Consider the following 21,973-nt stretch of genomic DNA (forward strand, 5'->3'; position numbering starts at 1 on the left):
TCCACACGCAGGACATGAACTCGGCTTTCTCTAATTAGCTCGAAGATGTCCCGTGTTCTTTGACTTTATGAGCAGAAACCTGTCAGAGTCAATAAAGGTTTGAACAACACGTTGAATTCACAGCATCTAACGTGCATTTGAAGTGTTGAGGAATGCTTTCATCCAAAGTACAGTACTACTAACACACACACACACACACACACACACACACACACACACACACAGACTGTATTCTCAAGATGTCTATAACTTTGATAGTACTTATCTTTAATATTGTATTATATATATATATATATATATATATATATATATATATATATATATATATATATATATATATATATATATATATGAATTATTATTTGACATAACTAATTTAGTTCTCCCTTGTCAAAAACAACGTTTCATATATACACATACACATATATGCGTCGTGGACTTCATCCACAATTTTATCTCTTGATGTATGCATTAAAAACTCCCTATTCAGATTAGTATTCATAACTGATGTTACCCTACTGCAAGATAACAATGGCCAGTACAGGGATCCAACCTTGGCGTTATTAGCACCACGCTCTAACCAGCTGAGCCAACCGGCCACATTAACTCTCTGTAGTTAAAAAAAAATGAAAAGTTGGGAGGATTAAGACACAGTTATAAAATATAATGCAACAAATTACTGACATGTATTCAACACATGGAGCTCATCCATCTCAACACAGCTGCAGAATGTCATCTGGTCCAATATGTGTGTGCATGTTGCAGACGTGTGCTGACGGACTCTGGCACGCTGAGCTGTGAGCGGGCTGACGCTGGATCATCACATGCCTGGACCAGGGTTTGAGTGAACAGGTGTTTCCACAGCAAATACACAAACATGTATGTATACACATTTAAATGCATTTAAACGAGGTCAGTCTTAACCAGTAAGAAGCATCAACTTCACCACTGAGTGCCGATAAGCAACTTTCAATGATTTAAAAAAGACAATAGGAAGTTAAAGCCTTGGTTGTTACTGAAATAAGCTGAACAAGGCGAGTGAGGAACAACACAAACACGCATGGAATGGATCCGATGTATAAGATTTGACTCTAAATCCCAAATGTCTCCTCAAGCTTGTGTAGATTAATAAAGGATGAAATCCATGACAGCTGATCACATCTGGATCAGCTGACGGAGGTTGTGTCTGTAAACATGATCAGTGTAACAGAGTTGTGTTCCGGTCCAGACCGTTTTAGCAAATATTCCAATAAAAATGCATTTAAAATATTGATACAAATGATTTATGTTATTAGTTGATTAAATGGTGTTAAACTACTACTTATATTAATAAAGTCATCAGTGTCAGAGTGGAGATGTTTTCTCTGTAGTGTTACCTAACAAACGGCATTGAGTATTTTTATACTGTGTTCTGCTCATGATCAGGATCCGTTTCTACCGGCAGAATGCATCTTATTAGAACCACTTCCGGTTCAATCGAGGTGCGAAGAAACAACTATTTAGAGACCTGGGACGCACCATATGTGAGATGGATGTGACGGAGCCCCAAAAGAAAAAAAATAATAAAGTGTTCCACATCCTTGATTGAGCCCAGTCTGGTCCACGAAGAACAACTTGAGACAAAACTTGTGACAAAAAAGACAATAATTAGAAACAGCAAAAAATATTTATTCACCAGTCAAAACAAACTTAAAAATATGAGATCTGAGGACTGAAATCCACATGGTGGTGCCAAGACTTCCTGATAAAGACTGTTTGCAAACTCCCGAGTTCGAAAACATACGAGGTTGTGTATTTCTATTGTGTGGGAAGGGTCTGTGAGCAAAAAAACAAAACTAAGAAATGTATTTCTCCTTTGAAAGTAGGACCCAAATCTATACATTAAGTGGGTTACAGAGAGCGAGAAGAAAAAACAAACAGGATATTATACAACACTGTCAGCATATGAACTAACGGGGGGAGCTGTGCGAGTCATAAATAGAACGGTCTTGGAGCACAGCGTGCGGCATTCAGGCGAGATGATGGGTGTGTTTTTTTGTTACGTCTCTATCAGGGAGTGGGACCGGAGGAAGAGTCCATCAAAATGTACGGGGGCAGAGTGAGAGAAAAATGAGTGGTGGGTTATCAGTTCTCGAGAAAAGCCACGTAGTCGGTGAGTCTGGCCAACTGCTGCTCGTTTGGAACCAGTGAGACGGGGGGAGGATCTGTTGAGAGAGAGAGAGAAAGAGGGGAGGGGAGGAGAGGTTGAGTCAGAAGGGGATTCCTTGTTGAGCCAAGTGCCATCCATCAACTCACATCCCCCTTTGCTTTGACTTTCCAGCACAACACGCTCTCACGCCGGCTGACTCAGCAGCTCTGAGACCTCGAGTTAACCGCAGTTTAACACCAGCACCACCTGCGGAGTCCAGCCTGGAGGTCATTACATCTATCCTGACCAGAATTACTTCCTAACTAACATGACCATGCGCTATTAAGTCTAAGTGGCACACTTGGGTGGGTGGGTGTGTGTGTGTGTGTGTGTAAGCAGACATCAGGATTAATGAGTGAGGTCGGACATGTGCACGCCAGATGCCTCGGCGGTGCTGTCAGGTGATCACAGAGAGCGGGACGCGCCACAGCCTCCTCCTCCTGGACCTTCTGAACTTGAGGACAGGTGATGGATGATGTGATGACAAGAAATTTAAAATCTTGACAAAATAAGTTAGGAGAAGAAATAGAGTGGAATACGGGATCCCTTTGGCCATGAGAGGACAGACTGAGCAAATCATGTTGAGAGGTTCTCAGGAAAAAAGAAGGGGAGAAACGTCACCCCTCCGTATTTCATTGAGATTAAAATGTCTCTTAAATTCCCGCTCGGCATTCATGCGTGTCTGATCAAAGTCATGATTCAAGATATTTTGGATGTCATATGCACACATAACAGAGTTACTTTCTACAATGAAAAGCTTATTTTGCTGGGTCATCCTAACAAATAGAATTACAATAAAAAGGTAAAAAAAAAACTAAAAAAAAACGTGATGACAGTATGCACAATCGGTGTATAAAGTGTACTATGCATTGCTACAAATGTGCAAGTATGGTTGTGAGATGAAGTTACAAAGTCACAGAGTGCAAGAGACGAGAAGCAAGAAGGCGGTGGCGGATTGGATCGCGAAGGAGAACAGAACAGAAGTTTGGGTAACAGCACAGTCGGCTGCACTGGCGGCTTTCAGATAAACAGAGCAATGCTGCCACCTACCTGGCTTTTTGGGCATCACCATCCTGGTGGCGGGGTCGGCCTGCCAGCCCTGGGTCACCACACCTGGAGACAAAGAGGGGAAAGAAGAGATATAAATACTGCAAGGATGATGATGATGATGATGATGATATAACATTTCCTGTGAGGCGCTTGAGTAAACTGAATCCTACCCTTCACGGCCTCTTCCACAGAGTAGCCCACGAAGGCAGCGAAGTCTTCTGCCGCGATGGACGTGTACGCCTGGGCCACCAGACTGTATGCTCGCTGCCGCGTGCTCTCTGTGGAGGAACCACAGGGACGTCAACATCACATGGGCACACGCACTTACTGCATATGTGGGGGATGTCAGTTTAACATGGCATTCAGGAGTCGTGAACAACCAGGAATTACAATCAGAGTCACACAAAAGGAGGCTTGGAGTTCGGGGCTGTCGTACTCGGCTGTGATCATTGGCAGCGGGAGGTGAGCGTGTTTTGTCTCAAATCTCAAGTAAATGCTCGAGATCTGCAGTTTTCTATTTAGTGGTCTTGCTTATGGTGCATCGAGAGTTCATGAAGGGGCTTCCTCTCATCGCTCCCACCGGAGTCGGTTCGGGATTGAAAAAAATTAAGCGATACTGAGCATCAAAAAAAAAAAAAGAAAACCTCTGGCTTTTCTGCCTTAAATCACTTCTGGCATCTGGGTTTGTTTTGAGGTCAAATGGTGGATTGGTAGTTATGTAACCTTGGACTTGAAATTGTGAACCTGGGAGCTAAAACTAATCGGAAAACTGGATTAGACCATAATCAGGTCGACTTCAAAATGGATGTGGTTTGATGAGGCATGCCTTAGATGAATCCTGACTGTTGCTGAAGCCTTTATCAACAGGCTGTGGCTCGGCTTTCTCAAACGTCAAAGCCGACACATTTATCTAGCCCGACCTGACACGGTGCTGTAGTTGGAGGAGATAACTTTTGAGTGGCGGGGGCCTCAGAGCGGCAAACACACCGCCATATATTTTCTGCTCCTGCAGCTAGCACTTAAATGCCTCAGGGTTGCGGCCTTTAGTGTTTTATAGCCTAGCAACGGTGTGTGTGTGTGTCTGTGTGTGTGTGTGTACCAACAGTCTGTTGCAACAGCTAGCAGCAGTAACAATAACAAGCGAGATGAGAAAAGACAGCTGGGAGTCGAAGGCCAGGAGCACTTTCCCCATTCTGCTGTCCAAGGGACTTCCTGTTCTGCCTCTTATTGTGCTTATCCAAGAAGAGGAGCAAAGAAAACTAGGGCAGGGTCTATGTATAAACTGTGATAGACGGTCAAGTTAGTATTCAGTGTTATGGTTGAAGAGTAAGTATGGTGATTAAAACAGACTATAATAATGGTGACGTTGCAAAGGAAACTGGATGAAATACTAATGCAGTTTCTGACTAAAGAGGAAACTGACCCAGTCCTCCATCCGGCCCCTCCGTTTGAGCGGGTCATCTTTGGGGGCTTTTTGTTACCCGGTCGCAGACGTGTATTTTTACCGCGGCCTCTTGACCGCTGGGCGATGACTCACGCGGCAACTGGACCGGCCTTTCTCTAGTGTGCCCTTCTGCTGCTGAGCAAGACATCCAGGAGTGGGTGGATAGGCGCTTTATGGAGGAGAAACAGGACCTGTCCGGCCCGTCCCCGAGTCTATTCCGGGGCCGCTATCGCCTCTCACCTCTTAAAAATAGCCCCCCACTTTTCACCAGCAAAGGCAAAGCAGACAGGACGTGGCAAGGGCTTTTATTTTTAAATACAGCCTACTGCCAAGTAAGCACAGTAGCAGTCTGGGAAACATTTTGGATGGAAGCAGTCCAAGGACGCGCCGTGTTTTTAGATCATAAATAAAGAAAATGGGAACTTAACTTCATGCAGTTTTATTCCACAAGCCATCAGAGACAGGTTTGCGATTACAGGCAGATCAGCTGATCACCAACTCAACACAAACTGGGACAAAGTGAGAAAAACACAAACAGCTATTTCTTTGAGCTACATAGGAGAAAAATGACGTGTAATCAATCTTTAGGCGATCTAGTGTTACGTCTATCTAAGTCATTTGCTCCATGGAACTAGCTTAGAAGTACAAAAGTATAAAAAGAAGTTAAGAAAAAGTATGAATACGACATTGATATTAAATATTGCACTGAAAGTATGGGTGAGCCATTAAAGCTCACAACCGTAACCTTGTATTTCTTTCAACATCAAACGCAGTCCCTGCCATAAACATTACATTGTTTCCTACAAGTCCATAACCACTTCCATTGTCATTATTCCTCCTCCTCTTCCGCGTCCTCAAAATCATCCTCATCACACACTCCAAAGTCCATTTTGGCTAGGACTGCCTCAACGTGCTCCGTCGACAAAGTGAAGTGGTCCATCTTCTCGAAGCCCGGCTCCGGCCTCTCTTCCCCCAGCGAGCCTTTGGCGGCGTCCTTGGTTTGCGTGATGAGGCCCTTTGAGGCCAACAGAAACTGCGCGGCGCAGCCTTGCTCCAGGGCCCTCACGGCCGTGTCTGTGAGCTCCGAGCTGGTCTGCAGCCGCTCGCCGTAGCGCTGGGCCAGCGCCCGCAGCGCCGCCACCTTCTCGTCTTGCTCTTTGCCGACCTGCTCCAGCAGGACGGTCTTGCGCTCCTCCAGGACGGCGTACAGCAGGTCAAAGCGCTCGGCCAGCCCCTGCTTGGCCTGCTGAGCGTTGTCCTGGACGGCGCGGCAGGCGTCTTCCATCTGGTTGAGCAGGGCTTGCAGGCGGCCGTTGCCGGCCACAAGGGTGTCGATTGCGTTGCTCAGTTCACCCTTTTGGGCCTGGTAAACACTTGCCAGCGGCGACACCTCACAGTCCTTGTGCTGGCCAAACACTTTGCACATGGAGCAGGTGGGTACCTGACACGTCGAGCAGTAGATGTTGATCTTCTCATCCTCGTGCTCTTGGCACATGGGCTCTTTGGATTCTTTGGGCTTCAGGGTGGTTTCTGTGCCTCCACCGCCGCCACCGCCGCTGCCTTCTTGCTGCTGCTTGTAGAGGTCGATAATGTTTTCTACCAGCAGGTTGCGCTGGAGCCCGTGCACGCCGTGGCGGTCGAGCACGACCTCGAAGCGGCAGGTGGGACAGCGGAAGACGCCGCCGGAGTAGCGGTACGGGTTGCGGGAGTCGTAGAGGTCGCTGGCACAGCTACGGCACAGGTTGTGCTGGCAGGGCAGGATGACCACGGGTTTGGTGAACATGTCCAGGCAGATAGGGCAGCTCAGCTGCTTCTCCAGGCTATCCATGGGGCTCGGGGGTCGAACCACAGACCCTGTCCTCTGAAGATCCATAATGAGAAGAGTCTCCAACTACACTTACACCAGAAAGTTTGGCCTATTTTAACAAGCGAAAACTAAACTGTTGGTTTCAAAGGTTACCAGAATAAAGAGCAGACTCTGTGCACGTATCCTTGGTGAGTGCTGCAACGTGTGAAATGCTGATATCTATTCTGGCCGCGAGCAGCAGCTCCGGCCTTTATACCGGCCCCTCACAGCTGGTGACACCTGATCCCTTCCCACCAACCCGGGGCGCACATTCCTGCCTGCTTGCTGTCTCGGGATCTTTTCACAGAAATGGCCCCCTCCTCCTCATGGCTGCATGTGTCACCCGTCCCGGTGGGCAACGTGTACTTTCTAACGGCGATAAGCGTGGCGGACGGAGCAGAGACCACCGGGTTCCATGTGATTGGCTCAGAGGAGTCCAATCGGTAAACAAGTCCACGTCAACAACCTGTGACTCCGGTGTTGTCACAGACGTTGTTTTGACTGATTCAACTTCCTTTGACTTGTAGGACATTACATAACATGCTGTTTATGTAAAAGCTTTTTTTTCTTGTCTTCATCAAATTTGCATGTCATTTTGACATTACTGTTTATATTTAAATAAACCAATGGGATTAATACGAAGAATATTGACAGCTTAGAAGACATTGTGTCTTTAGTTTCTATTTTTTAAATAAAAAAACATTTGCTGGTTAATATTAATATTTTTAAATATTAATATTTACTTTTTGTATATATGTTGAGGTTTTCCACTGTCTATCAACAACTATAATACACCATTATAAGCTCTAGTTATTTAATATTATGATATTTGAGATAATTTCAAATTTTAAAGCCTAAGGTTTTTGGCCAGTAAGCTCTTGACACCAGCTGCTCGATATACTGCAACATGTTATTTTTATAAAAACATCAACAGAAAGTCTTCACGAGTAATACAAATGTACTTGCGTCATATAAATAATTTGGTTATCGGAGGATTTGGTGCCTTGTTTAAAACTGCGATTTGAAAAACTCTCCAAAAGTGTAAGAGTGGACTTAGACTCTCTTAACCTCTCATTCACCAAGCAATTATTATCAATGGTTACCCAAATGTCTTATGACATAGCGCAGGTCAGCATTCATGGAAGATCAACAAGGAGTACCGTAAACATGAGGGCGAAGCTATTCTTAAACTCTTGCACAAGGGAGCCGTCGCATGATACAGATGGACAAACAATTGGGAGCATTTGGAGGGCATTATTTACCATGGGAAGGTTTCTAAAACTAAGAAGGTTATGTGCAGATCAAAAGTGTTTAGATATTCTGTTAAAAATTGTTATCAAGAGAGATTATCGATGGGAGCATGTTAACATATTCAGAGGATTGTGCTGTAACCAGGTGAACCAGCCTTCATAGTGCCGATACGCCATGCGTCACATTCAGTCTCTTTGTTTCCACCGTGTTATTTCTCCTGGGTTGCATCACAGCTGAAACTGTTTTTAGCCGGTACCCCCGACTGACTTTCATTCTAAAATCATGCATATTCTGCCACGGTTTACCCAGAACCCAATAAGTTAAGCACATATAAATCATTTGTTTCAAGTTTTTAGTGTTTCAATAATCTTTAAAGCTAAATGAAATATTACCTCGAAGCGCCTCCATCACTGGGAGGATGTTCTCTGACCACTGGAAGGCGGCGATGGTAGTGTAGATCCCTGGAAAGTCCCGCTGCCAAATGCGTTGGCCAACGGCCCAAATAGATGGTAGTTCTGGGTTTGCCTGTATGCAACACATGGAAAGGCATTTCACAAAAACTTTTCGTACACTCCACTTGCCAGTCGCTACAGCTTAGTGCCGTAACACACAAATACTTCTGTTGTGAATCACAGTGGCTACCGGTAAACATTCTTTTAAAGCTGTCCATTTAAAAAAAAAAAGCCCCAAATCGTATGGTGCTTATGCAAGACGAGGCCCAAGGAGTTGTGATCAGCAAATGTCTCTGTATACGTTGTGTCATGCTCACCGATTTTATCGCTTGGGGAATCCGTTTCCAGAGATACCTGCCGTTATTCCTGTTGGAGCCACAGTAACAAGTTCACATATATATATATAATTAATTAAATTAGCATCCATTAAAAAACCCTTTAAAAAGTGTAATATAATATATATTTTCATAAAGTTCATAAACTCAATTGTATATATTCTATATTAAATCAGACCTTGATAACAGTGCTGTTGTGGATTAGATCTTTTTTTCAACCCAAACTGTTTTTTGCTTTGGTGACAAACTATTTCACAGGGATACATCACTGGAAAAAAAGGTTCAACTGTTTGTATTTTTGAAATGAAGGATGCTTTGTATTTCTATGAAGAAGAAAAAACAAATAGGCAAAATACGTGAATTAAAAAAACGTGAGAAGAAAGAATCCCATCGACTGCTGAAGAAACAGAGCGGACCTACATGTCGTTATGGAGCAGATAGAGCGACAGCAGCTGAGCGTACACTTGAGGTGTCGCGATGCCCCCTGGAGCCTGTGGAGAGAAATGCAGGCATGAGGTTAAAGACTGAAGCCAAACATCAGGACAAACTGGACGGTCGCTTAACACTCCGGGACGCATGTTGAACAGATCGCTCTCTCTCGGACATCAGCTCCGAACTTTTCTCCAATCTGCACCGACGCACAACTCTTACCGGTACCGGTCACGTGGGTGTTTATGTCCCTTAGTTCCTGCTGAGTTACAGCATTTGGCTCTCATCCTACAATGTTTCCAGCTGTATGTACCAAAGGTTTCAGTCGGTGACAAGTGACCCGAAGCCAGACATCGAAACGAGAAAGGGCATTTCCGTTGTGATCGAAATGAAGAAGCGTTTTCGCATTAGCTCGAGTTTACTAACACAAGATGCCTCGCTGTCAAAGGCTAGCTACCGAGCTAACGGTACCTGCTAACAGCACAGAGTAGCACTATGTCTACCAGTACCTGTTAAATGAGGCGTTTATTGTTGTTATTGTTATTATTATGAGCTAACCCGTACCGTAAGTTGAAATAGCATCAGTGCCTGAAAGTAAAATCAGCTTCAGAGTAACGTTAGTGGCAAAACAAGCTAGCAGCTCAGCCATAACGTTAGCCAAAGCTAAGGCTAACTCTGGGGTCCACCGCCTCTCCAAGAAGGCCTAGAGGACTCCGTCATGCACTGCAGCGAGTCGGCGCTTACCTCGAGCTCCTGAGCTTCACACTGCTCCAAAAGTTTATCATAATTCTCCTCCATAATCACAGCACTCGGCATGTTGATGCCGAGCTGTTGCATCGGGACCTTCTTCGGCTGTAGACCTGTCGTAGGTTAGTAGCAGCTCGGCGGTGTTGCTGCCCTCAGCTGGAGGAAACACAAACGACACTCACAGTGTTTCAAATCAAGCCAGGACTCAATATACCACAATGCAACGCAACATAAGGAAAATTCCTTGCAAAAGGAATTCAAGCAGACAATCATTGTACATGAGATGATGTAGATTGTTTGTGCACAAATAAAATGCTCACAAAGTCTGCACGTATGAAATCATGTATGACACAATGTCTTCTTACGAGCTTTTTTTATTCTTATTTTCCCCCTTCTTTGAAATCTTAATTTAATTCAGTTAGTGTGCTTTTATTGTTCAAACCCTCCGAGTTGAACCTTTTTGCAGTTAGTACAGAGAAAACGTCCCAGGAGAGCAGAAAAAAAACAAACTTCACATCAGTCTGGATGTCTTCAAAGCATTTCCATACTAAATGTGGTCCAGTCCCTCTCAGAGAAAGCGGTACATTTAGATGCATTCTTTAATTCTCATTTCTATCCAGAGGTTAATAGAAAATTTCCTTCGCTAATGGTTTTATTTGAATAAATCAACATGTTTAATGAATTCAGTCCAGTCTCAGTGAAATCCACAATGCCGCGGCAGACTGCCTTTCTCCTTAAATTCACTAATGATCCTCTTTGCCAGGGATTTCTGTTTTCCAATCCTTTTTGATCTCTCCATTTTCTTTGATGCTGTTGACTGCATACATCTTTTCCCTTCTCTTCGGAAAACATAGCTTGGGATCACAGGCAGAACCATAATGCGCTTCCACTGTTCTGTTGTTGTTGTTGTTGTTGTTGTTGTTGTTGGAGAATGCATTCATCTTTCCAGTTATTATCAAGCTTTGGGTGTAGACAGCTTTAGAAGCAAGGTTTTCTATACATTTCTTCCATTTTGATGAAAGAAAATGTGAGACTTTACGAAACGTCTCTTAAAATACAAAGAAAATAGAAATTTGGAAAAGTGCTTCAGCAAGAAATGCCTCATTGAGATTAGAAATCACCTTTAGAGGAGTCTCCTGGGCAAGAAAGCAGCAGCACATTAAACAAACTTTCAGAACTACAACAACAGAGACAGAGAAATAATGTTACACCTGCTGTTTGAGACGTCTTTGATATTCACATCCCTTTTACGATGCTTCAATTCACAGGCTTGTGCCACACTATTTCCCCTCCAGGCCACAACTAAAATGTTTGTTTGTTTTTGTCTTTGATGTGCACTCAGTCAGTCATTTTTAAATTTACAATTTATTTAACCCCTTCGGGCAATAATAAAAAAGATGTTGCAATTATTTTCTACTGGGAATTAAATTTAAAAAATGTGCTAAATAGTAGATTTATTCAGTCATTGTTCAAGCAATACATACAAGTGATTTGCAATGTCTCAGTTAAAATGCCTTTAAATTCATCTCCTGTGACTTTATTATAATGCGCAGTCTGTTATCAGCAGAATACTTTGTGGACTTGGTCATGTTTCCTCACAGCCCGCATGGTGCTGTAGATGCTGAAAATGACGTCACCCCTATCTTTTTGTCCCATGGGAACAACCCATAACAAAAATGTCAAAAGGATGCTGATTGTTGTTCACATTAACTCAGAATTGCAGTCAATTTTCCAGGATGCTGTGAGGAAAAGTGCTGGCTAATGCACAAGCTTTTAATCACCTGATCTTGAAATAACCCACACTAATGTTCAGAGGAGAGAAGATGCGTCGATAAGTGAGGAAAACTGTCCGTCCTGTTAGACAGCAGCAGACTGCAAATTGCCTTCAAAGTACTTCTTAACATAAGACACTTGGGTAACTTAAGTATACATTATTAGCATTAAATCTGAGATGAAGATAAAGGAAATAATACAGTCGAAGAATTCAGTGTTTGTTCTCCATCATCACTTCTTTTAACTGCATTGATAAAATGTCAGTTCAGTAACAGAAAGCCATATAGTTGCACAGTAGTCATAGAATGATAGATTTCTCATTTTCCAATATCATTTTTTATTTATTTGAAAGCTTTACCAAGTTTCTTGAACAACTGGCCTGAAGTGTTCCTTTCACCATAGAACACTAACTTTACAGAGAACATGTAGAAGAACTTAGATCCATTGTACTACTGTATTACTCTCATGAGCCTAAGTTATACTGCAGACAAATTCCAAATATGGTTTCAGGCTAAATGACACAGTAACGTCATACAAACAGCTGGAGTGTATTGTAGTGTATAAGAATCAGAGCTTCAACATGACACCTCCATGTGTGGCTTCCGGCCTGCTGGTCAGATGGTGTATGTGTAAACCCAGATTTCAGTCTCTACCCCGGCTGGGAAACGCCACCTCGACCCGAAAATCCAATGCACGAGTGCTCTCAATCCAAATTACTGCCAGCTACTTTCTGGCTACTTCTATGACAAAAAGAAAGGCTTAAGCTTTATTGCCGCAAAGCAACACTATCTAGATTTAAGGAGCCTAAAGCTGCCAGATTTAGCAAATTGCTGAAGAAAAAAAGGGATAGCGTGATAAATCCTGTTTAGTGCCATGTTAGAATAAACCCAGGCACATCATGCACACACAATCATTACTCCTCACTGGGGAATGATGGATTCTGTTGTAAATGAAAAGGGAGAGGAGTAGTGCATCATTCTGCAATGACTTGAATTACCACTTGCTAGCAGCATTGCTCAGTTTTGTGGGTTTTCACAAGGCACTGCAGTTCTGATTGATGCCTCTTTAGATTTACAATATGCAGCAATCAAGGTACATTGTCATTGGGACAAAATCTATTTCTATTTTAATCTTATCTTTTAAAAATCCTAATTATTTGATTCTTTTTCTTCCAAATGCCAAATAGGAGCGCATGGAGGAACCCGCATAGTATCTGACTATAGACACTGATACAAGCAAATGTGATAAAAAGTTAGTCTGATAAAATGTTGTTTGTTTCATATTTTGTTATAATTATTATTTTTTGGTCTTATTTTGAGCCGCCTTGTTGAAAGGTGCTAAACATGATTTGTATTTTCCAATATGGTCTGGTAAAATTTCCATTTTTTACTTTCCTCATCTTTTTCTGAAAAAAAAAATGTCTATAGATATGAGATAGACCTTCATCTTATACGTTCATGTACGACAAACCCAGACAATTGTTATCCAAGGCGCCACCTTGATGCTCTTGTCACATCCTCAATAATTCAAGCATCTCAAAGTCTCTGTTGTGAGACAGGCTAATGGCGGAGATCAGAGGAATGTAAAGTGGTGGTGTAACAATTTAAAAACCCTGAAACAGAATCCCAATAGACGCAAGAATGAATCAAACATTACCAGAAGGAAAAACATCTTCCCTCTCTGCAGCGTGGGTTTTGAAAATGGCAAACTAGTCTTTGCAGCGAGCTGCTGAAAGTATGTGAACACTAGAAGGGCTCATCACAATTACACAAACGGGCTTTCCAGGGAGGCCTCTCTGGATCTTCTTCAAGGGTCTGTGGTGCTGGTAGAGATAGAAAAGAAAACATATCATTATTGTAAATAGTAATAACAAACATTTTATATATAGGGCTTATATTTCCTCTGCTGTAAATGTAAATGTGTTGAGCTCGGTGAATAATCCTCACAGTGTGCGGGATCAATGGAATGGGTAATGACTCCCAGTTGCCAGTGTTCACAGTTCTTTACATAGAACCCCCACAAGGAGTTTACATCTCTGTGTGTTTCAGAGAAGAACGAGAGAACATGAGCGTTATCTTCTCGAAATAGTTCAACAACAACCAACGTTGAAATGTGGAGAGCAGTCTGAAGAGAGAGAGCGACGCCTAACAACGCTACCTCCTGTTGCTGACATGGGTCGTGGTTATGTGAATCGTGGTCCATGTGGTCCATGTGGTCATGGTCGTGGTCATTTGCTTCTGTCCATCCGGGGAAAGGGATCCTCCGTTGTCGCTCTCTTGAGTTTTTCCTGATCCGTTTTGAGGTCCTGGGACAGGGATGTCGTATGTGTTCAGATTGTAAAGCCCTGCGAGGCAAATTACCCTGTGGTGGGGGTGTGGTTATGCTCAGAAGTAGAGGGGTGTGGTTGGAGGGAGAGGGGGCAAACAGGGGGGGGGGGGCTCGAGCAACAGGTGCCGGAGATGAGGACTGATTGCTCTCAGCTGAGGCTGATTGCTTGCCCCAAAATAAAGAGCAGTAGGAAAGACGTTGAGAGAGAACTGGAGGTGACTGCTGCCAGGCGGTCCGTGCGAGTTGATACAAATGAAGTTCATTACCAATCGACTATCCAGAATCCTGAGTTGTTGTGCAGTGGGGGCGTGGGGGACTCACTGAGGTAACAGGATCGTGTTTCATACCCCCTGTTGATTTTCATGAGAAAAGACATCAGGGCATTAAATAATAAATGTTCTTTCAGGGTTTGCAGGTGGGTGAGAATGTTACCCTCCATCTGGCTCGAAAGAAAGTGCAACCTTCTCATGAAAGCCTTTACCAGGCTGTACATGTTCATGTGCAAAGAGGCCCTTGCCTTGCTGTTTGCTATTTAGATCATTCATTCATTCATGAGTATAACATGAGGCCATGCCAAATCTGGGAAAGGACACGGTGGAATCTGGTGAATTAAAGTGTTTATTAAAATCAAGTAATGAAAAGACTGAGCTCTTTTTAAGTGTGTCAGTGTGTCAGTCAGTAAAATCATTTGTCAATGTAAATGTGTGAGCAGGATGAAGTGTGGGGTGTTGTCAGCAAAAACTAAGCCACTGTTTCAGTCTGTCAGTCACCGTCAGTCAGTAACTGTCTCTGTCAGTCAGACAGTCACTTTCAGACAGTCAGATCATTTCTAGATGCAACATTAAAAAGTCTGTCAAAGTGAACGATTACTTCAGTGACACTGGGAACTTCATCAGATCCTTTGACGTACTGAAGAAACAGTGTTGCCTGAATCAGACTGTTCTGTGGAGAAAGATAACTTCCTTTAAAATATTAGCACAGCGATATTTCACAAGATATGTGAGTATTTACCCACTTCTTCGCACGACGGGGTCACAGCACTGCCCACGATGCAAAAGCTGTACATGAACAAGAAGGATATCCATAATGCACATATTCGATGTTGCCACCTCGTGGCCAAAACTGCTTTAACAAAACAAATGAATTTGTATCTGCTATTATGGATCATCAATGATTGGTAATTAGTATCGGCAGCTGCTCCGATCTGTGATCCGATCCCTGAGTTTTATAATCTGTTGCACCATTACCATACAACCTAAATGTAAGATTACTTATGAACAGATGTACCACCAGTTACATGAAGTAAGAACTGCAGCTTGTGTTGTTGCCTCCCCTGATGTCTCTTCACCGAGTCAATTACTTTAAGACAAATTGAGATAGCACAATTTTCCATGTAATCCATCTATCATCACTCAAACCAGTAATGGACAACCTAATTTTCACTCTCTCTTCCACGCAGTAGAGTGACCATTTATGTCCATCCATTGACTTTCCAACCAAATAGCTGCAGCTTAGGTTTGGAAACTGTGTCAACAGATAATATTGATTCATCCAATTGAGTTGGGACTACTTCAGCTCCCTTTAACTCATTCAACTGTAAAATTGTCACAGCTGTATGAATCATTCTCCCTGCCTGAAGGTCCCAGCAGAGAATAACCCCGCTCCATGCTTCATAACAAAGCCAGACATTTGTTTGTTTAAAATCAGTTCAAACAGTCTGCCTGCTCGTCTCAATCTCACTCGTATGAGCCGATAGTGTAGCTGCTCCCTGTAGATGGCTTAAGGTTTCCACTCCATCTGTTCCCCTTTTCAGCATCAGAAGATGATTACCTGGTGGGTTTGCAGAATGAAAGTCAGAAGAGAATCAATAGAGAAGAGGGAGGGTAAACAGAAGTACAGATATAGTCACGTAATGGAAAATATTTTTTAAAATACATTTTGTTGTTCATTATAATGTGAAAGGTTTTGTTTGTTTTGTGTTTTCATGCATTAATACCGCCATCATTACCACAACTCCACATTGTCTTCAGTGATACCAAGTCTTGAGGCAAAGATGAGCTAAATAATATCTCATATATTTCTTAAGAGTTATTGTTTCAACACAAAAGGAGCAAGGGAGCATTTTAAAATTTTTAGTTCTTGAAATGAAAGAATATCCCTTGTTTTCTCTCTTTCTCAATACCACCTGCTTTTGCCGATTGGCAAACAGATTAAAGTTTCTATTTCTTGGCAGCCTGCTCTCCTGTAAAAACTATGACCATAAAACGCAACTGCATTGTCAATCACTTTTTTGGGACAACATTTGTTCTCCTGGATTACATTAGTTTTTTTTTTAATATTACAAATACAATTCTAGAAAGTCTACGTTGACTTATTGAAATTTACATCTGTAAATAAAGTAACAAACAGACTTATTTTAGGCCAAATCATGTTGTTTTACTAAGCCTAAGCAAGTAGTCTTGTTACCCAAAATGTTGGTTCAATTTGCAATGTTAACCATGTGTCATAAACCTGGAGAAAATACTGGTTGCTTAAAAAAGTAAAACTGGACAATTTTAAGGATGTTGACAGTTTTCTATGTTCCATCATTTCTCCAGGTCTTGGTTGTGGCAGTTTAAGCCGGTGACCCAGAAACATTGTAGGCTGTACTGTGCTTTTACATTCATGGAAACGGTACATATTGAACCACACACAAGTTTTCAGGAGGAGGCTGGATTGGATAAGATTATATCAAGTGCGACCTGCCCACCACGTGTGGTTGGGTTTTGGCAATGTTTCGGCATTTTCTACCTAGGCCTGCTGTCTAATATAGTAGACATAAATACATGCATGGACAGGATACTGTCCCACTCGTCCTGTCCCCCGGCTAGCGCTAGTTAGCTCGAGATCTAGCGCAGACCTGCTTTCCAGTTAGTTTCCATCGCGCGTGGCCCAGCAGGGTGAGATGCGCCGTGGGGCTGAGGAGGGACAGCAGGTTCAAGTGTTACAGAGTCCACACAGAAAGTCTCTGCAGCTGCCATTGCTTCTCCTTCTACACGTGAAAGTTGCAGGTCGCAACCAACTTGGCGAGGTGCGTACCGCCACTTGTTGTACCGGAGTGGGAGTGTGTGTGCAGATTCAGGGTGCTTTGCTGTCTCTGTGAGGAATCACAGTACAGAACCCCCTCGATGGCCGTCACCGTGTGTTCAACCGACGGAGAGAGAGAGACATAGAGAAAAACGGAGGTGAGATCTGGTCTGATTGGACAGCGTTAAGGAGCGCGCTTGAGGTAGACCAGCAGCTCGCTGACCAGAGCAGAATATGAGATATGAGGAGCAGACAGGAGACAGGAGCTGGTCAATGAGAAAATAAGCTAATAGGGAAACATAATTATAATACAAGTAGTGTATTTGTAAAAAAAACAATTACATTACAAAATAGATATAACTTTTAATTATTATTAAAAACAAACTCTTTGTGGCCAAGCCCGCTGGTGCACCTGTGACCTGGATACGGACAGAATACCTCATCATCATCATGTCTGGCGTTTCTGGGTGGAAGTTATAACTCGACAAGTTTCCGATGGTTGTGTGAAACAAACCACCTTTCGGTAAAGGTTCTAACATTGCAGGGAAACAAATGAACTATCTTGTCATTAAACGTTTTGCTGATGAATTCAGAATTTAAATTTGCAACTAGATTTGTGAGATGGAAAAAAAAACAATCAATAACACAAAATATGACCTTTACAGGAGCTCAAACATATTTGATTTTAGGGCAGCAATCTTTCCCCAACCTAAAGGATGCGTTACTCTTGAAGTTAGCTTCTAGCTTCTTTTTCCCCCCCATTATTCTTACTGCTCAATAACTGTGCGGTTTCCCTTGGCCTGCTATAAATTAGATCCAACATGACTCACGACTCACTCCAGCACAACCACATATCATATTTCATCATGCCACAATCCCAAACCCCTTTGATCCAGCAGTTTGTCATGTTCTCTTGCCAAGAACGACACACTTCGTAATATTCTTGCTCTTTCTACGGGGGTGAAATTCACAGATGGTAGGCGGGCGCATGTCAAGATCTTTCTGAGATTCCCATAGGGGATGGATGTATGAAATATTTATAATTTAACGTTTCTACAGTGTGAGAGAGGAATCTTATGTGCCAGGTTGACACAATGAGGCGTGTGTGAAGAGTATGTAATTGCCCCTTGATTTGCTCCAGTTGTTCCATGTATGCACTTAGACAAACACACCAACAAAAACACATCCAAAATCACACTTTACGCAGCTATCTTACCTCAATGCGCAACACACACACTTTGGGGATGATGCTTTGTGTGAGTTGAGGGTTGGACGTGTCGGCCATAGAGACGTCTCCCTCCAATATGATGGGACTATATGGCAGCTTGTGGCGCTCAAAGCGAATGCATTTTTTATTTTGGGGTTAACTGTCCCTTTAAGTGGGGACAGCTTTTCTTTGTGTACGTAAGTGTATTTCAGTACCCTATATGTCGTGTTATTCTGTCTTGATTTTGCTGAAACTCTGTTAGGAGCAAGTTCATGGTGCGTTGGATCTCAGAACATTGGTTTTGAAGTCTTAAAAGTTAAATGCGTGGTCGAGCTAACCGTGTACACCCTGTGGCCGACACAGCAGCAGAGATAAGAAGATGAGACTGAAGGCGTCCGGCCCTCTCTGTGGGGAGGTGATGCACCTGCACTTCAGCCTGTGGCTCGGCACCCTGCTGTGCTTCCTGTTACACCGATCCAGACCCATCGTCAGCCAGCAGCAACCACACCGAACAAAGTCATCTCTGCAAACTATCCTGCTTCGGTTTTTCTTTATTTAGTGTTTTTTTAATTTCCGTTTTGCTTTCTAATTATTACACAATCAGCAGAAAAACAAAGCGGATGCATTCTTAGGTGACCCCTATTTGTAAGTGCATTCTGATAACAGTACCGACCACGAGAATACACAACACACACACACGCACACACACACAGACACACACACACACACACACACACACACAGACACACACACACACACACACACAGCCATCCTGCTGCCTCTAAATCATTTTCACAAAATGGCCTAGGGAGGCTATAAGATGCACGTAATTAAATAAATGTCCGTGTTCATTGAATCAACTGAATTAAGTGTGCACATATAAAACACAACCTAATAATTACTCAACATAATGTATTAACACTTCCTAAATATTCATGGATAGTTATGTCAAACATTTTGAGTAGTGTGAACTTATTCCGTCTAACAGATTTGTTTCCACATGCCTTTGGTTTTCATCATGTAGATCAGTCACCGCGTTGCTATGTGAAGAAAAGCACACAGTGGCAACTATGTGTGTCCAACTATTTGTGTGTGTGTCCTGTGTGTGTTTTCATTTATTCCAATAAAATGTAGGGCTGAGACTCTTTACAGTCTGAGTTCCTCCTCTCTGTCTGACTCCATACAGCAGTCTACATAACGGGAATGATGAACAATGCTTTCTGTTTACTGACTCATTACAACCGACATGTTACAACCTTGAGGCCAAGAAAACTAGAAAAAGAAGGGATTCAGTGTCCCCCTGTATAAGGTATTCCTGGTAGTGTAGATGAGGCTTTCAAGCAATATTTAGATTTTCTAAATGGGATTAAAATCATAGAATATACTGAAAATATAATTGAATGTAAATATGTAAACTTTAATATGATTTCACACACTTTCTTTTTTTGTGTGTGGTCATTTTCCTCCCAGGAGCATTGTGTTGTGTTGGAGGGACTCATTCCTGCTGTACAAAGCTGTGAGGAAAAGGCAGTATTTTCACATTACATTATCGGATAAAGTCCGGTTATGGTGTCAGTCCTGATCGGCTCAACATTTTCCAATGATGCGGTAATAAAGTAGGAACAGATAGCAAAGATCATAAAGTTACTGCAGCGTCTCTTTGTCAGGTGCGATATAAACTGATGTCATAAGCATTATATTGAATGCCCAAAGTCGACCTCACTTAGGACAGCCATTACAATAACAACCTGTGTATTGAACCTAAATAAAAGGAGCATAAAGATGATGTACTGTCAGCTGCGTGGCTCTAAGGGAGCTGCTACAATGTGTTTAGATGCAGTCGGATACAAACACACTGGACTTATATTCATTCCATTTCGTATCATTTATATTGGCGACATAAATAATATAGCATATAGTAAAATGTATATTGACTGATGGTTATTTCAGCCATGTGACATATTATGCAGTGAGGAATGTGTATGTTTCTAAAGGCACTAGAGCCCGACAGGGTTGGAAACATCAGTTGTACAGCACGGCAAATGCAGAGCTTTACTTTCTGTTAGTCTTCCTGTCAAATTTGCCTAAAACGCCTATCCAAGGCGAACTCAAATTGCAAGCTGTACTCAAAACATTTGGAGTAAATGCATGGTCTCGGTCTCTTTTGAAAGGTAACACTCTGAAGCTTTCAGAATCACTATAAGTGCTGCTGACACTGAGTTCTATAAGTTTGAACACACTAAAGTATAAGGTTTTTATTTCCGTCCAAACATTTTTTTTGCAAATAGATGCCTGCAGATGAGCGTAGCTGGGACTTCTGTACTTAAAAACACAATGGAACAATAGAAGGAATATCTAGTCCAAGTAGGCGTTTTGCCATTTGGAGACTGCTAAGGACCCAGCGTATTCATGATGTATGTACTATTTTCCCTTTTAAAAAGACTTATAGTCTTGCAAACTTATAGAGGTACTATTCATATTTGCCACCAGTATAGCTTACAGAGTAAATGAAGTATAAATGCATTTTTGTGCTTATTCAAAGACAAACAGCTGGATCTCCCAGCAGCTGTTTGCTCCTCATGTAGTTTGTGTCTGTTCTGTCTATACCCACCCCGTCATGTTGCGTTGCGTTTTTTGTACCATTGCATTGGCTATACAAAATGTCCGTCATCCAAAGCTGCTATTGGTTCAAGTGGGGTGTCAACGAAAGGTCAGAGTTCAGCAGACATCTTGATATCAAGTTTTTGTCAGTGCTTACAAGAAAACTTGATTTGCAGTGAAAATACAGACATATTTTGTCATATCTGTCAGCTGATATGAAATAATGCAACAGCAGTTCGTGGATATTTAGTGATGTAATCACGTGTTTTGAACTAAACCTTTTACGGGATTGGATCGTCTGGACCTTTTTACGATGTAACAAGCGTTGTTGTTGCAATGTTAGCGATTTATGGATCAATATAAGGCATCATTGGTGAGTTGCCTGACATCTGATGTACTTTGTTTGTTTGTTGTTGTCTGACATTAACGTTGACTGGAGCTGCTGTGGTGGTCCGATCTTAAAACGGTTGAAAGAATTTCCCAAGAACCATAGCGCTCTAACGCACTGACGCGCTCGCAGCGAATTATAAATAGCGATCGTCTAAAGTCGTACAATGTACAGCGAACAGTTGAAAGTACTGCGGGAAGTCCAACTACCACTAGGAGGTTTTATTTTATTATTCTTTACTTTAATTACAATTGCATTTCTTTAAAATGGGTGGAGTCACAAGCAACAAAAGAAAAGAGAAAGAAGGGGGTAGCAGAGGCCAAGATATTCTGACTCACATTTTCTACGAGTGAAGTTCCAAAATCACTGGATCCTACATTTCCCATGACGCAACTCTTTACTGTCTTTGACAACAGTCCCCTCAATTCCCTCAAGAAGAATATCATATTAAACTACTGGAAAGCTCCTTTCCGGCAACGTATGACATGAAGTTCATATGTAGGATTGCTGTGGAGCACCTTTACTTTAAGTGAGACTTCTTTTTCTCAAATATTATCTCAGTTATGCTCATTTTGCAAACATAATTTCTTAGTTGTACAATGTGTTTCATGTTACAGACGCAAAACACACTCGGGGGAGGTTGGCCTTTCCAGTTTTTGAGTTTGTTGAATTAGGGAGTTAGTATGCTCGCAGTGTTGTCTTTGGAGAAGCGAGGACTGGAGCGTGTGGTTGCTTATGCTGAAAGGCATTTTGTGCAAAAATGCAAATAACGATGCAACCCCAATTTGAGGAGAGTGACCTTAACAAAACCATTTGTTCTGTAGAGTTTGTTTTGCGAACTGGCCCCAGTTCCATGCGATGGCTGCAG

At 42.4% G+C, this 21,973-nt stretch overlaps 2 protein-coding genes across 2 annotated transcripts; both read right to left on the minus strand.

The window, feature by feature from the left end:
* Window positions 1-1,647: 1,647 nt before the first annotated feature.
* Window positions 1,648-9,883, minus strand: cops8 (COP9 signalosome subunit 8). The gene is made up of 7 exons (XM_068572621.1): window positions 9,740-9,883; window positions 8,987-9,057; window positions 8,549-8,597; window positions 8,172-8,304; window positions 3,409-3,516; window positions 3,239-3,301; window positions 1,648-2,204 (listed from the first exon to the last, which is right to left on the minus strand). Exons 1-7 carry the CDS (start codon window positions 9,830-9,832, stop codon window positions 2,125-2,127), a joined length of 597 nt encoding a protein of 198 aa, XP_068428722.1. The 5' UTR covers window positions 9,833-9,883; the 3' UTR covers window positions 1,648-2,124.
* Window positions 5,106-7,115, minus strand: trim63b (tripartite motif containing 63b). Its single transcript, XM_068572619.1, has one exon. The coding sequence runs from the start codon at window positions 6,553-6,555 to the stop codon at window positions 5,512-5,514; it is 1,044 nt and encodes a 347-aa protein (XP_068428720.1). The 5' UTR covers window positions 6,556-7,115; the 3' UTR covers window positions 5,106-5,511.
* Window positions 9,884-21,973: the final 12,090 nt, after the last annotated feature.

Source organism: Clinocottus analis, unplaced genomic scaffold (assembly GCF_023055335.1).
Source record: "Clinocottus analis isolate CAN_PGR_092001 unplaced genomic scaffold, fCliAna1.0.p SCAF_12, whole genome shotgun sequence".
Classification (NCBI taxonomy): domain Eukaryota; kingdom Metazoa; phylum Chordata; class Actinopteri; order Perciformes; family Cottidae; genus Clinocottus; species Clinocottus analis.

Excerpts from the sequence above, each read along its gene's own strand:
- trim63b (XM_068572619.1), bottom strand. The coding sequence starts at position 6,555 with ATGGATCTTCAGAGGACAGGGTCTGTGGTTCGACCCCCGAGCCCCATG.
- cops8 (XM_068572621.1), bottom strand. The coding sequence starts at position 9,832 with ATGCAACAGCTCGGCATCAACATGCCGAGTGCTGTGATTATGGAGGAG. Across the intron at positions 8,305-8,548 it reads TTCCCCAAGCGATAAAATCG|GCAAACCCAGAACTACCATC; the intron begins GTGAGCATGACA and ends TGTTGCATACAG. Across the intron at positions 3,302-3,408 it reads TGTGGAAGAGGCCGTGAAGG|GTGTGGTGACCCAGGGCTGG; the intron begins GTAGGATTCAGT and ends CTTTGTCTCCAG.